Source organism: Triturus cristatus, chromosome 7 (assembly GCF_964204655.1).
Source record: "Triturus cristatus chromosome 7, aTriCri1.1, whole genome shotgun sequence".
Lineage (NCBI taxonomy): Eukaryota > Metazoa > Chordata > Amphibia > Caudata > Salamandridae > Triturus > Triturus cristatus.
The window spans coordinates 1,523,437,716-1,523,455,051 of record NC_140590.1 but is presented as its reverse complement, the minus strand read 5'-3'; the positions used below and the strand labels follow the sequence as shown (position 1 = coordinate 1,523,455,051).

Below are 17,336 nucleotides of genomic sequence, written 5' to 3'. Positions count from 1 at the left end.
TACAGTTCAAAAACAGATTTAAAAAATACCAGTGCGTCCAGGCCATTTTTGCAACTTTGAGTAGCATGGAACAGCCCAAATGAATACACTTATAGGTGTGTGATGATTACAAGTTATGTCGAAGCTGGCATTTGGCGGTGGTGGCAAGGGCAGTGGGTGATGCAAGCTGCAGTGACTTCCTAAAATATACCTTCGTCCCTGGCTCAACCTTTTGTTTACAACTCAGGTAGTGGATTCAGCTGGTTTTGAACATGGTGCATCTATTTAAGGGGAACCTGTGGAGTTCCATCAGGGTAGTTGCGATGTCGATTAACTTCTTCAGGTCTGTCACGAGGCGTGCCGCAACGTGTAGAATGCCATTTGGGGAGTGGTTTCGTATCTGGGAAGCCACGTAGCAAGTCTTTGCTGCCATCCAAATGGGAGAGTATGACAGCTTGGATGGCAGTTATGAAGTTACTTTAGTTACGAAGAGACCAGCTTGGCTTTTTTCAAGTGGGAACGAGCGGCTACTGTGTCTTTTTGATCTTCATTGCAATGCGTTTCTTAAGGCGGAGGTTGATGCTACCTTAACATTAGTTATATGGAGCCAGAGGTACTATGCAGTTTAACGCTTGCAAACGGCTCATTGGGCTGTTTGTGACCAGTAAAACAATTTTTGGCATGTACCAACCCTATTTTGTGAATCGGTAACCTATTACCGACACGCCAAATAGGGTGTGTGAACCGCTATTAAGAAGGGGCGTGTTAAGGGCATCCCTTCCCAATAGCAAGTCACACTGGTATGTAGGAATGTTTTGCGACTACGAATGCGGTTGCAAAACACTAAGAGTTACCACCAACTTCAAGTTAGTGGTAACCCATTCGCAAGCTGGAAGGTTCCCCTTTGTAAATGTGGGCGCCAACATTTTTTAAGAGCAGGCAGGTGTTCCACAGACCACTGCCTACTCTTAAAAAAGGAAAAGGCAGCTTTTCATTTTTATTTTTGAAATGCATCCTGTTTTCCTTTAAGGAATAGGGCTTCATTACAACAACAAAAAATTGCTTTATTGAAAAAGCAATCACATACATGGAGGTCTGCTGACCCCATCAGGCCACCATCCCTGTGATTGTAGCCATTCACAATGGGTCGCAAATTGCGACCTGCCTCATGTATATTGATGAGATAGGTCCATTTGCGACACACTACGAACCGCTAACAGTGTCAAACACACTGTTGTACATCAAAGTTTGGGATTTCCTAATAACAACATTTGCTATTAGGAAATCGCGAACATGCGATTTCGTACATCTGGCCCTAGTTGAGGTGAAAATACACTAGGCTTATGGGGCCACATGTATCAATATTGGAAAAAAGTGATTGCCTAATTGTGATTTTCTGCGAATTCCAATTAGGTAATCGCTTTTCCTAATGCATGAAACTTCATGAGTTTCATTTAGCGATTCCTAGTGCCAATTATTACTAGTTATTATTAGTACTATTTGCGATTCAGTCAGCCCTGCCAAGTACCACACACCAGGCGTTAGGCTAACTCATTTTAATGGCGTGGTCCGCATCACCACACTAAAATGCGAAGTTAAACATTTATAGCGCTTCCTGGACACCACCGGCACTAAGGCAGACAGACACTAAGTAAGTTTTCATCATGAATACCAGGTCAGGAGTGTCAGTTGTGCTGGCCTTGGAGCTCAGCTGTAGCATTCATTATCGCAGCTCTGCTGCGGAGACCCAGCCCAGGCGGCCGCAGCGGCATGTTTTGCGCTTGGCGGTCGAGTAGGTTGGGATTTGTCAGGTTATGTTTGAGAACTATAGCCCCTGAGAGGTTTTTGAGGGTTGGTTGCAGTCATGGTGATTGTCCTGACGTGTGTTAATCACGTCGTTCTCCAGCACTTTAGTTTCACTTTAATCCCTTGCACAAGCACTCTCCTGAACCCGACCACTACTGGCAGTCCGGCACTCAGGCACCTCCCAGGAAATAGCTACTTGCTACGGCATTGTGCCCCTGCCTGTGACATAGGGTGACCAGACATCCCCGTTTTCCCAGGACAGTTCCCGTTTTTGGGGAAGTGTCCCCGTGTCCCGACACTTTTCTCCAAGTGACTCAAATGTCCCTGTTTTCAAACAGTGTCCCCGTTAAACACAGAAATGTCCCTGTTTTTCATTGTTCCGGTTGAGCATGCACGCGCATGCTCTCTTTGCACTGTTTACGACATGTGTCGTCACTGAGGTACAGCGCTGTAGCAAGAAGGGAAATCCTTTGAAGGGAGACATTTTAGACGCAGCGCCACCTACGTCATCGTGCCAGCCAAAGTTTCTTCTTTGGATAAAACAATATTTCTTCATCCTGTAGCTTGTATTCATAGTCATATAAACTTTTCAGTAGCCCTTATGCATACCGTGCAAGGATTAATGCATTGCTCATTGCATGTTTTATTCATAACCAATTGATGCATGCTTTGTGTTCTCCATATCAAAGCTATGACTTGACCTTTTGACTGACCTTTCAGATCACGGCAAACTGTTTATTTGGAAAGGACTTAAAAGAGCAGGGTTAACGCCTGTGGGGGAGGCGAGCAGCGCTGCTCGAGCTTTTTGCTCAGGTCTTCACACTATTGCACTATGAGATGATACCAATGGCTAGAGTGCACTATACATACCCCAGTAAGGTAACATGACATCTCAGCAGTAACTACGCAAATGTGGGAGGACAGTGTGGTCGGCCAACCTTTGCCACCCTTAAGACCGTAAGGCAGTAATACCTGGAGAGAAGTTTTTTTTTGTACATTGGTACATGGCTGCCATTTGGCAATTTAGCATTCCGCAGTTTACCTCCCATGCTTTTCTGTCATGAGCAACTAAGCAACATTGGTGAGTTGTACTTTATGTGGTGCTGACGTGCAGCTATAGAAACGAGCATTGATAAAGCTAGTAAATCTGGCGTTTGCTAGCCTGTGATGTTTTATTGATTTTTGGCAAATATATGCTATAATCCTTAAAAGTGTAAATGTAATAAAAAGTACTAATGCTGCTGTGTGAAGGAGAGGGTTGCCAATAAAAGACAACGTATTTGTTGTCTGTAATGCTTCATCTCGGTCTGTGGAGGGAGCTGTAATTGTAGTCCTTTTTCTATGTCTATGACAGCTGTCAAATAGTCCTACTTTTATGTCGATGGCTAGTTACTGCAAACCATAGTCCTACTTCTATGTCTATGACCTGTCCCCGTTTTTTGTTTTGAGAATCTGGTCACCCTACTGTGACAGCACTAGACTTTAAAAGATCCCCCTTCGAGAGTTGGCAGGTAGGACCTGAGTTCAGCAGCAACAAGAGCTTCCAAGGCTTTGCAAGTTCGTGTGACTCTTGTCTCATATGGGCCGTACCGAGTTTGCCAATCTGGGGACTACTAGATTGTGTTTTAGAATTACGCAGATTGCCTAGCATGTTTTAGAGACTTACAAGAATGTGAACTTGCCAGTATGTGCGGGATGCAGTGTGCAGAGAATCTGTTCTGTTCTCTGAAGAACGTTGAAGTAGTGCTGTCATAATTGCCTTTCCATTGATTACAAAGTTGGATAGCTCAGTCGTTTAGGTACCTGCTAATGAGACCCTGTGCGAACTATACTGCGATGGGTTCACTCGACCATTCATTCTTCCCCGGTCAGTAAGTGATTAGTACCATGGCGGGACAGTATCGGGCCGGGGCTGAGTACTGAGATACTGTCCCAGCCTTAAGTGACAGCGAATCCATTCTGATGATAAATAAAACAATTTGCAATATTTTAAATCCCTTCGGACCAAGCGAGAAGCATCAGCCCTTGTTCTTTGCTTCTTTTAATGCTGCCCTAGGTGATTCTTGGCCCATTGCAGAACCGAAGGATGGCACGTGCGCAACTTGCTTGTTGCTGTGTATCTTCAATCTGCTCTGAAGGCCGAGAGCCGCGTGCTCGGTGACGCACGTTACGCCTCGCTTCGAGTCCGTTAGCAGTAGGGCAGCCTCCAGCGCCGTCACCGAGACCACCTGCAACAGAAGCGAACCGGTGAGATGGAAAAGGATGGGCTGTAAGTTTGAGCCCGAGGGTGGGAACCGTGGTGTCTGTCTGCGACCACTTTGACCATAGTTCTTTATTCTCTTTAAAAATGTAGGGGCATATTATCCAGCACGGCGTTAAAATTATCGCCGCTTTAGCGGCAGAAAACTGCTGCTAAAGCGGCGATAACTGGCTTGATAATATGCCGCAGAGAATTCCAATAGAAGCCCATGTTGACACCAGAACATGGGCTTCTATGGGAATTTTCAAGGGCCTTTTATCAAGCCCATTATCGCCGCTTTCGGGGCAGTTTTCTGCCGCTAAAGCGGCGATAATTTTAACGCCATTTCTTGATAATATGCCCCGTAGGTTCGTCTTGTGGCTCCTACGCTCCCACCTGTGCCTCAGAGTGTCATTTTTAAATGGACTTGCATAGTCTGTGCTTGAAGTGCCTTGATAACTGGAACTCTTGAGTAGATCATGTGTGATATTTCCTTTCAGCTAGTTAAATAGCCATCTTTTTCATTTTCAGTACTTAACGTTACCCGCAGTTTCTAGTACTTTTGTATGTCAAAGTAGAAACTCGGTAGACCTCTTTTTCTGCATCATCAAATCGTTAATTGGTTTGCATACTTTACATTTTTCACTGACGTCAGGTTGTCGATCCTCAGTAATTTATTAAATAGCAGTATTCTAATAAGTACTTTTAGTAAGTCAGCTATTATTCTGATTCTTGGGTCTTTATTTTTTAAGTCTGTGGGAGGCTACTCCTTAAGCCAAGTTGCAGTGGCCATCTTAAGGTTTTTATTGTATATTATACAAAAGGGTGCCCTTCAGCACAGTTGTAATCATAAATAGATTATTCAGAAAATATTTTAGAATAACTGATATGATAACTGTATGAATGTACCCTGGTGTCTGCCAAATGACCGGCCTTTATGCCATTCGTTTGTAGTGTCTGAAGCCCCTATGAGGGCGTAATTTCTGATATTTATATGTTTCCATCATCTTCATTGTTTGATTTTGCTAGCGGCAAAGTGTCACTCATATTTGTTGAATGTCACTCATAATTACACTGAAATTATGAAAATGTCACACATAAGCAATCTGAAACCTTGGCAGCTATGTTCGGGAATAAGTTACTGAATCGCAAATAGGGTTTGGTACATCATAAAAAGCTAACTCATCCAGTCCAGGTTTTCCCTTTTTTAGGTCTCGCCTGGTGTAGGCTGCGCAGACATGCGCAGTCTCGCTGGTGAGATTTAATGAGTTAGGGTACATTTCACTAGCGGGGTTTAAGCCCCACCCCTTTTTTCCATTGGCTGGCATCACCTTTTATGCTAAACGGTGGCCAGTCATTGGAAAAGAGCTTCCAGTGACGTACAGTTTTCTCTTTTAGAGCCGTCCCAGTTGGACTGGCTCGCTTGGTTTACGTTTGTGGTAAAAGCTTTCTTATCTTTATGGGGCCATGTGTTTCAAACATATGGCCCCATAAAGACAAGAAAGCTTTCGCGAAGGACGAAAGTGAAAGCCGACCGTGCCTAAGCAGCTCAGCCAGGCGTGGCGAGACTCCACCCCCACTGCCATCGCCATTCCCTCACACGCGGAACAATAGAGCCGCATCCAGGGAGCGCGCGCCGCATGCAGGACAGAATGCGACATCCCTCACTAACATGACCAGGTACAGTGATGGCTTGTTATTATTACCTGTTACAGTGAGCAACGCATGGGAGCATTAATCCTTTTTCCCGGTGTGCACTATGGCTCCCAGCTTCATACAAGGTCAGATTTCTTCTTTTGCAACTGCGCAGGACGAACAAGAAAGACGGAAGAGGCTGAGCGCGCCTCCCCCTGACAGTCTGAACACAGGTTGTATTACCCCCAAGGGCCTGCAAACTATGGCTAACCACTCAAGAAATGTGTAACATGGCCGCCAGCTAACGCTTCTTCCTATTGACGAAATGTACCACAACTTTTGCACACAGACGATGTTTGTTTTTGTGCTGTGCTCGGCTGCCATCTTGGGTTGGAACTTTTTAGTGTCGAATATAAGAGCGTTCGCTTGTAGCTCAAGAACTTGTACCAACGTTCTGAGGTTTGGTGCAAGAGGCCCACAGTGCCCATAAAAGGAGGGTTGTGATGTGGTCATCTAAGAATCAGATTTTTTGTAACAAGCAATATGTTGAAGGGCGCGCCTTGTGTGTTTACAGATCGTAACGCATTTGAAAGCCGATTTAAGGGCAGTGTTCACAATACTAGTCTGTACCTGGGCGAGTTCATCAACAAAGTAAGGCTGCCTAGTTTAACTAGGTGACTGGCACAACAGGAAAGACGATTTAAACTGCACGTACGAATACTGGCAAGAGAAGCCACTGCAAAATGTTGTGTTCGGTGGCCGGATATGATAAACACTGAAGACAGACCTCAGCTTTCCCCTAACGGCTAAACGAAATGTCACCACAGTGAACCAATGGGACGGGGGTTGTTTGTGCAGAAGGCATTGTTAAACCCTGACAGGTCCCAAAGCAGGAAGAATAGACGGTGTCTAGGTACCTGTCTCGAGCCGGGTAAGAGTTACCATAGTTAAACGTAGATAGCTAGGATCTGCAGATTTCCCCCTATATTACATAATAATTACTACTAAATGCAAACTTTTAGAATTAACAGAATGTTGGTTGGTTGCTTTGTTTTTTTTGGGAAACATTTTTGGCAAATTGCTATGTTTCCATTTTGGTTAAGACATCGTGAGTCCATCGATACCAAAAGGCTCACACTGTACGTTTAGGATATCATCATTAAACACCGCTCCTAATTTTCAAAATCAATCATGCACAGTCTGCAGGGCAGTGGCATCCCTTTTCTTGATGCACATTGGTTAATGTAAACAAGCATTTGCAATGCAATAGGTCTCGCATTTACACGAGTTTAAACTATTGGCATTGTAAATGACAATGCCTTTTATTTATGTTTTAAAAACCAAAACATAATAGCCAATAAGTGTCAGTATGCAAAGGAAAAGGCTGGTCTGGAAAACCTGTTCACAACTGGGATTGGGAAACATGAAGGCTGTGCACACCCTCCTGGTGCAGGCCCCTCAGATGAATCACAGTCTGCCGTTAACCCTCTGAGGACCGTAGTGCACAGGTACCAGTTAACTTGCTGCAGTTACTTAAGCTCCGGGCTTTAAGTGGGCCGGGTCCGGCTGGTGCTCAGCACTGGCAGTTCTAAAAAGCAGGTGCTGCGACGGGTCCCTATCAGGCTCTCCATTTGTTCCCTCACCCTCGGAATGAACAAAAAAGTGTTTTAGCTCGGCAGATTACCACCCGTCACCGGCCTTTGATGTAACTTCAAAGAGACTCGTTATAGTTATTTCACAGTCTTATTTCAGAACTGAAGATGTTTTAAATATTATAAACAAAGCCATTATTGTTTAACTTATGCAGCTAACAACCATTGACAAAGCCATTAGTCCTGGCTTGTTTTAGGTGTATATCAATAAAAATACTTTATTTCCGCATTGTCCTATAAAAGTTAGGTATATGTTAGTGGTTGTATTGTATCTAGAACAGAGAGAGGCAGCAAAATATCAGTCGGGCGGTACACCATGTTAAGCACAGATTTTTAGCTTAGGTGTTTAAGCAATGCCGATAATTACATAGGCCACGCCCCTTTGAGAGACCCCCCTTTTTTCATCCCACTTAAAGCCCCGCTTAAGCCCCTGGTTCTGTGATTAAACTCTTACAAATGTAAAGATTCCTACCTCTCCCCAGTAGCGGCCGGTGCTGGTAAGGGCAGTGGGGCGGGTCGGAATGAAAGTGACAAACGACGGGATAGGGAATGTAAAATAAATAAATAAATAAAACCACTTACCTTGCACACGCTGCATCGGTCGTGCTTACCTGCAGGGGCCGCTTCTGCCTCTCCCTCCTTTTATTTCATTCTCCATTTACATCTGAAGTGACTCCGCACATTGACACAGGTTGCGGTGGGTATTTGCGGTAATTGAGAGCAGGAACCAAAATTCTGCATCGTAGCTATGCCCATGAATGCGTATGCCTCTTGAAATAAGGCACCCCTTCATGTTTGAACCCCACGTCCCTCAGGACCTGCAAAATGCTCATCTCTGGTCAGGGCCGGCTCTAGAGAGGTGCGATCGGTGCCACTGCACAGGGCGGTGACTTGGGGTGGGGGGCGTCATTTTTAAAATGCATATTATAATTTTAAAAGCACCTGCTGCCTCCAGCAATTTTCAGACATCAATTAAAATGTAAAGATAACTCTGGGTGATTAATCGTCTTCCTGGAAAGAGACCGGAGGATTGTCCAGAGGAAGTTTTGACTCATCCTAAAGTAGCGCAGAGGGTTCATATGCCTGCTACTAAGAACGCGTACTATACAGATAACAAAGTGCATATAATGTAAATAGGTCAGTGGGTTTCTGCTTCTGTAAGAGAGCTCCTTTTGTAACTTGTCGTTTATAAGTCAAAATCCTAATATAGAACATAGGGCTATTAACTGTCATCAAAGAGCTGCATGCAAACTGCAAGGTATATGTTTTTTTGCCCAGTCTTGTATCATCCTAATTTTGTGAAAAGGGTTCATTTGGGTAGAAAACAATTCCAATTATTAAAGAGAACCCCTTACAATGATGTTACGTTCTAAATTCTGAATTTGTGCTTTTCCAGAATAAGGACTCAAACTATTTTGCCTACTAGTGTCGATGACATGTCACTCCTACACTACACATTGTAGTCCTGTCTGGTGTATCAACACCTATACACTGATGTACACATGTATGATTGTCTGTGCAATGTGTGTGTGGTGTAAGGTGCTCTAACAACCACTGGTAAGAATGGCACTCTAAAACTGAATGAATCTGAGAGACAGTGCTTATGGAGAGTTAAGGGGCACCGTTAAAGGGTGCTAGTGAGGGAATCCGTGGCAGAGGTGGTCATTGGGGGGGAGGGGGCGCCAACAGACAGTGTCGCACAGGGCGCCGCCATGGTTAAAGCCCGCCCTGTCTCTGGTTGACACGGCATATTTCCCATCACAGCTGCCATTTTGTAAGAAACAAACTGGTGCCACACACCCAGTGGCTCACGCGGGCACCCCACCACGCATTTTCATCAGAAAGTGCGCGCAGCCGAGGGCTGGGAAACTCCCTTTGATTCCAACTTGCAATCATATGCTTCAGCGCCCACCCAGGAATAGTAAGCGCTATATAAATATTGCAATACACTGCTGCATGTGCACGTTTAGCCCCGGGCTGTGGCCGTGTAATTGATGCACACAAGTCACCTCACCCTCTTCAGATGTGATGGGTGGACATGAAGAGGAGGCCTGTCTAAACGAACTCAATTACACATCATTTATCAAGACTGTTACAGGTACAACGTGCTCAAGAGTCTTGCATTCGTGAAGTGAATACATAAAAATACAGGTCAGAATAAAATTATGACTTGATATTCAGCTCGCACCTGATGCAACGACCTGGTTTCCTCTCAGTTTCTTTATACATAATGACATCAGCTTACAAGAAATTCAGATCCCCGTTGAATCCTCTCCAGGGAGCCGTTAACAGTTTAGGGCCGAGACGTGCGACGTGCGCCAAATGTAATGTGCCACAAGATGGCGCCATTGAAGTTCTGAAAACCAAATACCATGTTAACTGTAACACTGTTATGTTATAAATGCGATTGGCTATAGTTAGCTCGGTGACAAGACTGAGGAAGCTGAGAGTTTTGAGCCTCGTTGAACCTTGTTCAAAGCTAGTCCCGAAAAACGCGCACAGTGATTACCTCATATACCCCTCTCTTTAAAATACTCTCCGTTCTACAGTCTGAAGACAGAATCAGGCTTCCTCCTGACAAACTTTGATTAACAATAATAATCCACATTTGTAAAGCACGAACCACCTGTAAGGGTCTCTAGGCGCTGTAGGGAAGATTAAGGAAGCTATTGACCAGAGTCACATGCTGCTGGGCTAATCTACCGCCGGCGCCGGGGATCGAACTGTGATCTCCAGATTCCGGAGTCAGTCGGTGCTGGGCTAATCTGCCGCCGGCGCTGGGGATCGAACCGTGATCCCCAGATTCCAGAGAAAGTCGCCCTGGCCGCGGTGCCACACCTCTTCCCTGATCACTGTAACGTCGTCTTCAAAAACTCGCTGCAACCACGGCCGTCACAAGGTGATGGGGTGGGTACAGGAGCCATTGTGCTGTAGACCTCATGCTCTCTCTCAAAGGCACCGCTTTCCGACGCCATGTACTTATAGATTTTTCATTTCAATCAAGCCCTCCTCGTTTTCATTAATAATGTAGACTATTGTGTGTTCAGTGGCCACTGGATGGCGCTGATGCCATGTGTAATTCCCTGAAGTACCCTTTTCTTAATACTTTAAAGAGGTGCTGTTTGTCGCACCTGTCCAAACCGCAAGACGCTTCAAGGGGGCCCCGCATTACGTTTTGGCTCTAGCCTAGGCTTCGCACTAACTTCTGAAAAAGCCTGATTGCTAGGCTCCGAGCACTTCGGATCAAGGAACCGGCATGTGCCTTAGCCTCAAAAAGTGGGCCACATCAAACCCATTCTCAAACCTCTCGAATTTCTCCTTGTGGATGCTAGGATTAAAGTCAAGGACTCAAGTCCGATCCACAAAGCGTACGTGGGCAAAGGACTGCCCATTACAGCGATCTATGAAATCTGATGAGGTTGCAACACAATGGCAGATCTCTTTGGGGTGCAAGGGCGAGACTGTGGAATACTGTGTGCTCGACCCCTTAATCAACCCGCATGAGGTTCAGGAAACTCCTGAAAACTGATCTCTTCAACCACACCTTGAGTTGAAAGTTACTTCCATTCCAGTGGTCAGCCTGCTCTACATAACCATGCTTTGGGCTTACTTAATTTGAGCAGGTGGGCCCCACCGGCACTCATTTTAGGGACCACCACTTATTTTTCCTCATCCGGCATTTCCAGAGAGCAAGAGAGGAAAAAAAACACACAAAGGGGAAAGAAGGAGGAAGAGAAAGATGGAAAATCGTCTCAAAATGAGAAAGCAGGCACCGGCAAGAGTGAGCCATGGAGGCGGTGAGTGTCCGGAAGTGGAATAGAGAGCAATGAGGTGGATTCAAAACTACGTCGCTTTGGTGTTCTGCGTTCTGACATCTCCGAGGAGAGCTTTGAGCACTGGCACTCATTGATGTACAAATGAAGCACCTACAATGCTCTAAATTCATGGAAAGGCAAGAAACAGCGCTATACAAAACTCCTCAATAAATAAGTAAATACTACGGGCACGGTTTGTCATATTTTTCAAGCAAAGTATTTGGTATCAGCTAATGTTACCAAAAGACTCCATGTCACTAGGACATCAAGGGGCATATTTACTATAGAAGTGGCGAAGTGCGGCGTTAGCCTTGTCGACTTAACGCCGCGCCCGTCACTTTTGAAACGCATGACTGCACCATATTTACAACAATATGGTGCAGCCCTGCGTTCCCCCCTGCGCTGGCGCTAAATTTAGCTGGCTAGCGCCAGCGCAGGCACCCTTGCACCGTAGTGCAAGGGTGACTGCGTTGAGGGGAAGATTGTTTATGTGCAGGAAGGTGTCCCTTCCTGCACATAAACAAACTTTAAATGGCGTTTTGTAACTTCTATGTATGCTGCTTAATGCTTAATGCAGCACACATAGATGTTGCAAACCGTAATTTTTTTAAATGATTGTTTATATGCAGGAAGGAACACCTTCCTGCACATAAACAATAAATGGTGTTTTGCTGTTTCCATGTGTGCTGCACACGCAGCTCACATGGAAACAGCGAAAACAAGGAGAAATTAAACATTTATCCTTGTTGGGCCAGGGTAAGACCAGGTTTTCCCTGGTCTTAATTTTGGCGCTGCCCCATATTTACGCCACCCTTGTAAATTGGGGAGGCGTGCAAATCAATGGGTGTTGCGGTGGAACGCCCACTGGAGCACCCATTGCCTGCCCCTTTCACACTAAGTATAGCGGGAAAGTGGGCCTTATTTACAAGGCAGCGTTAAGCGCTTAACGTTGCCTTGTAAATAAGGTGAAGCGCCTGTCGCCACCACAACATCGTGAAAAGTGACGTTGTGGTGGTGATAGGGTTATATAAATATGCCCTCTAGTTTCTATGCCGTGTCATGGGTTTCCTATCACAAATCAATGCTTTCAGGTATGTTAGACGCAAAGGTTCATCTGAACTAAGCCAAGACTACAGGTCCCATAATTAACTTTCTTTTTTGTTTAAGGAAAGCCAAGTGCAGGACCGTAGTTGCAGCACCATTATGTCTCTATTAAAGTATGCTCTTCCGATGGTTATTCTCTCACAGTCTGTTACATACTGGTGTTAAGTTAGATGCAAGGCGCCTAAACGCACCAGGGACCTATAGGGCGATATAAGATTGTTAAATAAAAGAATACAATATTTTAGATTTGTTTTTAAAAGTGCAGGGGACTAACTCTGCTGTTGTAGCTGTGGATGGAGTTAGCATGTTCTCTCTGCTGACAGGTGGGTTAGATGGTAGCAGAAATCAGTGTCAGACTACTGTCTCTGTATCGGTTTAATAATTAAAAAAACATATTCACACCTATATATACAAATACACTCCAGAAGCACATAGTTTTCTCATGTTGTTCCTCCCTTTTGGTTAAAAGAAATTTGTTCCAACCTGGAGTAATTCAGAATACTTACCTGGGTAAAATATACCACAAAATGTGACTTTTTCTATTCATTTTTTCCACAAAAAGAGTGAACCCTTCTCCTAATTAAAGTATGGACTTTTCAAATCCTTTGACAAAAAATTGCTTTTGTATTCCATTTGACCACATGTATGTTCCTTGTGCAGGACTCTTGGCTGTGTTTGTGGTCAAAAGGCACTTTGTTTCTATGAGTCAGTTACATTGAATGAGCACTTCACATCAGGAGTAATTTACATATGTAGCTAAAATAAAAGTTGTGTAATAGCAAAAGTGAGTAAATTACAGAGGCGTTAAGTCTACATTGCACATGGGGTAAGATACTTACATTTTCTTGAACTTTTATTCCTCAGCCCCCACTTGGTCAGTGCAGGAGGTGGGGGGTGTAATGTAAGTTTGCGAGTAGGCTTTTCTGCACAGTGGGCTTCATTTATCTCTCCTTGTCTCTGTCAAGCCCGTGGTCAGGTATGGATGGAAGACGCCATTTCTGAAGCGGAGTTCGAACACAAGATCGTTGACGTGGTTTCCGTCAGCGTGGAGAAGGAGGTGATCGTTAGGGCCAGTGAAAATCCTGAGGTGACGTACGAGGCGCTTCTCACAATGATGACCTAGTGCTGTTGGAAAATCCTGAGATGACGTGCGAGGCGCTTTTCACAATGATGACCTAGTGCTGTTGGAAAATCCTGAGGTGACGTGCGAGGCGCTTCTCACAATGATGGCCTAGTGCAGTTGGGTGTAGGTACAATGGTCTGGCCTTCTCAGGAGACCCCATGAACATTTGGAAATGTGTTCTTTGTTCAGAAACTGATGACAACACAGTGATAATGGGCTAATTTCGTGTCTTCTCCTCCAAATCAATGTTCTGCTTCTTGTAGTTGGGCAGTCTTACCCCGCAGAACACAAAACAAAGGGGATGACGCCTGAAGTGTGCATTCAAGTGCTCTTGACTGGGGGCTTCTTGGTCTTGCCCTTTAGTTGCGTAAATAGTTACTATTGTAATTGAGGGGTGTCGTATCACATTTTAAAACCTCTTCACTTCAGTTACCAATCAGATTTCACACTTGAAGTTAGCATGTCCCTATAGTTGTGGTTTTTGTTAATAAATTATACACATATTAACACTGTGATATGTCCAAGAAAGCCCTCAGAATCCGTAATCGCTACCTCCTCAAACCCTCATGTTGTATTGAGGTCTTTGAGTGTACGGATGATAAACTGGACCGAGGGGATTAAACTTTCAATTTTGTAACTGTGATGCCACCTAAAAAACGTAAAAGTCTATATATTGTGAATACATAAAAGTGCGAGTAGAAAGGGTCAGCAGCGTATGACCTCCACGAGTATCTTCAGTGTCTCCCTATTCCAGCTTTCGATAATTTGAGAAAAAAATCTTCACTCTGCTTAGTATTGTGAAAGGAAAAATGTCCATTGTATGTCACGCTATCGGGTGACTAAATATCGTCCTTTCATAATATTGCGTCCAGATATCACCAAGGTAAGTATATATATGAAAGTATAGATTTACAATTCCTAACTCTACATCTATGTACCCTGAAGATATATATAGCTCAGTGTGTGTAGATGAGGCGTTCGCAATGGTAAATCTGGACTAGCGCATGCGTGCTTACCTTCATGGTATCTTGGCAGAACAATATTTAAAACTCGATAGTGTGATGGAATACCAAAATTTCAAAGACAAAAGGAACATATTGGACAGTTCCCAATAGTTCTATGTTTTGGTCCAAAAAGATTGTTTGTACAGCAAGCAAACGTACAGTTCGGTAAATCAGGGCACGCCCTCCATTTGACGTCAGAGGCAATCCACCCCGTACCGGTGGAAGTTGAACACCTTTGAAATGGATGTTAATGAAGGAAAATACAATTGTCTGAGCAATTTTCCGCAGCCATAGATACACCTCTCAGGTGTATTAATTAGATTATACCACGATCTACAAGGGCCTTACGGCACAATCAGAAGGTTGTGCCATTGTCTGGACTTTGTTACTTTAAATTTTAAAAAAAACAAGCTTTAAGAAACAACTGTGCACTCGGTGCTTCACCGCCGTGGGCATTTACTAAGCTGGGGTTGTCTGTAGCATGTCCCACAGTTAGGTGCCCCTAGATCGTTCTCTTGTTGGCAATGCTTTAAAACAGTCAAAGCTGGGATTTTCTAACTGTTGGCTTGTTCTGCTGCAAAATTGACTTTATTTTGCTCCCCATTTCATTATAATGTTTTCTCTTTACTAAAAAAAGTTAAGATAAATCTTGCATTGCCTTTGACGCATTATGTAAATGTAGAACTTGCGTTTGCAGCAATGTTGTCTACTTGAGACGTCACGTTCCTCTGTTTATGTTAGTTCTAGAGTCAATCAAAGAGACAAGTACTGCACCCATTTATTGGAAGGTTCAGTGTTTGGTGTTTTTTTGTTCTGTTACGTTTGATTGGTTGCATCGGAGTTATTTTTCCCCTGATGCATCTCAACAAGTCTCCAAAGTCAGTATTTTTGGAAATAAATACCTGGTAAGGGGGCTGTCAACTTGGGACGGGACACCATATGATAGTTAATGAGGAATTTAAGACGGCTGTGCTGGTTGTAACCTTACTAAAGTTAGACTGAGATGTGTCATTGAGTGGTGCAAGCATTCTTGTTCCACAAGGATCAGGAACAGAGTGGCACTGCATTCTTACAGACTTAAGTTTACATATATATGTATCTACTGAAAGGGTGTGTGCCCTAGCAACTTCACTATTGGATGAACAGGTGATCTAAGACCAAGCCACATCACCAGTGGAATAATTTGGAAAACCTGCTGCATTGTAGACATTAAATATGGCAATGTATATCAATGCACTTCTTATAATTCCACTGAGGTTTGCCCAAGGGACAGGAAAATGTGCCTATCTGACCGTGGGGCATTCTGAATATCTTTCATACTTTCTAAGTGGTAGTTTGTAGACAGCAGTTGGCATTTTCATGTGTCAAGGAGCGGATCCTTATACAATATTATGTTTGTTATTTTGTTTGTTGACATAGAGGGTTTGCAGCCATAATTTTCTTGCCCTGGATCAATTATAAGATGGGGTAATGGCCTTCAACCTGGTGAACCTGACATGCTTTTAAACAAATATGCCCTTGACCATTGGCTTCTGCTTGATAGATGGCAAGCCGAGCTATAAAATCATCTTTGTGATTAATTTAATGGGAGGAGATCGAAGGAAACAAATTACGTTCTTTATATCAAGGGTATTTTTGAATAATTTCTCATGGAAAACAATATTTGTTCATTTTTATAAATAATTCTGCTTATGTACTAAAATGAGTTTGTTTCTGAAGTTCATTGAAGTTAACTCTTTGTGTATTGCGGGCTAGCATACGTTTGTTAATGTCATTGTGCGATGCCATCATTTAAAGAAAAAATGTGCTTAATTTCTGTGCATTATAGTTGGTTGGTGAGAAATGTATTTTAATAAATCCTTTGGTTGATCGCCATTTACTTGGTGCTCCTTTGTATTTGAGTGAATGAGTGAGTGTGGAATTATTCTTATGTACAACGCAATGTATAAATACAAATACATGTCTTTATGGTTTAAGTAACAGGAAAAAAGAGGAACAAATGATAAAAACGTGCCACCAGATGACTGTCCTGGCACACGGCATCTCCACATAGCCTTCCTAGTCGTCTATAGTCACCCTTTCTCGACACTGCCATCTATTGCTTTTTTTTAAATGTCACATTTGCTTTCTTTATTTCTCCATTATGCTGCCTAAAACTCTTCCCATCATGCATTGGGATCACAAATACTTTCGCTAATTCCCCAGTGCACATTTTGTTGGTTAAAGGTTTGAGTTACTCTGTGCAGAAAAAACAATTTTGTGTCTTAGGGAAGTATCTGTTATGTTTGAGTACTCTTCACATCTAATCTTTCCTCGATTACTACTAATCCAACTACAGTGTAAACCAATACTACTGCCTCCTAGTACTCTTAAGATTGCCCAAACCACCCCTTAAAATCCCTTCTTTTAATTCGGATAATAACTTCACCAAATCTCATCCAGGAAAAACTGAACCCCGATTCACAAAGGCAACCTTTGACCTGAAGACTAGGCTTAGACCTGAAGTCTAAGAGCCCGATTCAAAAAGGTAAAGTTAGACATGAAGTCTAAGTTTAGACCTGAAGTCTAAGGGCCCGATTCATAAAGGTAAACATAGACCTGAAATCTAAGTTTAGACCTGAAGTCTAAGAGCCCAAATAAAGAAGGTGAACTTAGACCTGAAGTCAAAGTTTTAACCTGAAGTCTAAGGACCCAATTCAAAAAGGTAAACTTAGACCTGATGTCTAGGTTTAGACCTGAAGTCTAATAGCCCGATTCAAAAAGGTAAACTTAGACCTAATGTCTAGGTTTAGACCTGAAGTCTAATAGCCCGATTCAAAAAGGTAAACTTAGAACTGAAGTCTAGGTTTAGACCTGAAGTCTAAGGGCCCAATTAAAAAAAGATAAACTTAGCCTTCGACACGGTGTCACACGACATACCAACTCAAAGGCTTCAGGATTCTGGAATTGGAGGCAAAGCCTTAAAATGGTTAAATTCCT

At 43.5% G+C, this 17,336-nt stretch overlaps 1 protein-coding gene across 1 annotated transcript in view; it reads left to right on the top strand.

Moving 5' to 3' along the window:
* Positions 1 to 13,550, top strand: part of CTCFL (CCCTC-binding factor like) — a 232,565-nt gene extending 219,015 nt beyond the window's left edge. The window contains exon 12 of the mRNA XM_085615156.1: positions 13,196 to 13,550. Within this exon, the coding sequence (XP_085471282.1) occupies positions 13,196 to 13,353 (158 nt within the window). The 3' untranslated portion in view covers positions 13,354 to 13,550. The remainder of the gene's footprint in view (positions 1 to 13,195) is intronic.
* The last annotated feature ends 3,786 nt before the right edge of the window (positions 13,551 to 17,336 follow it).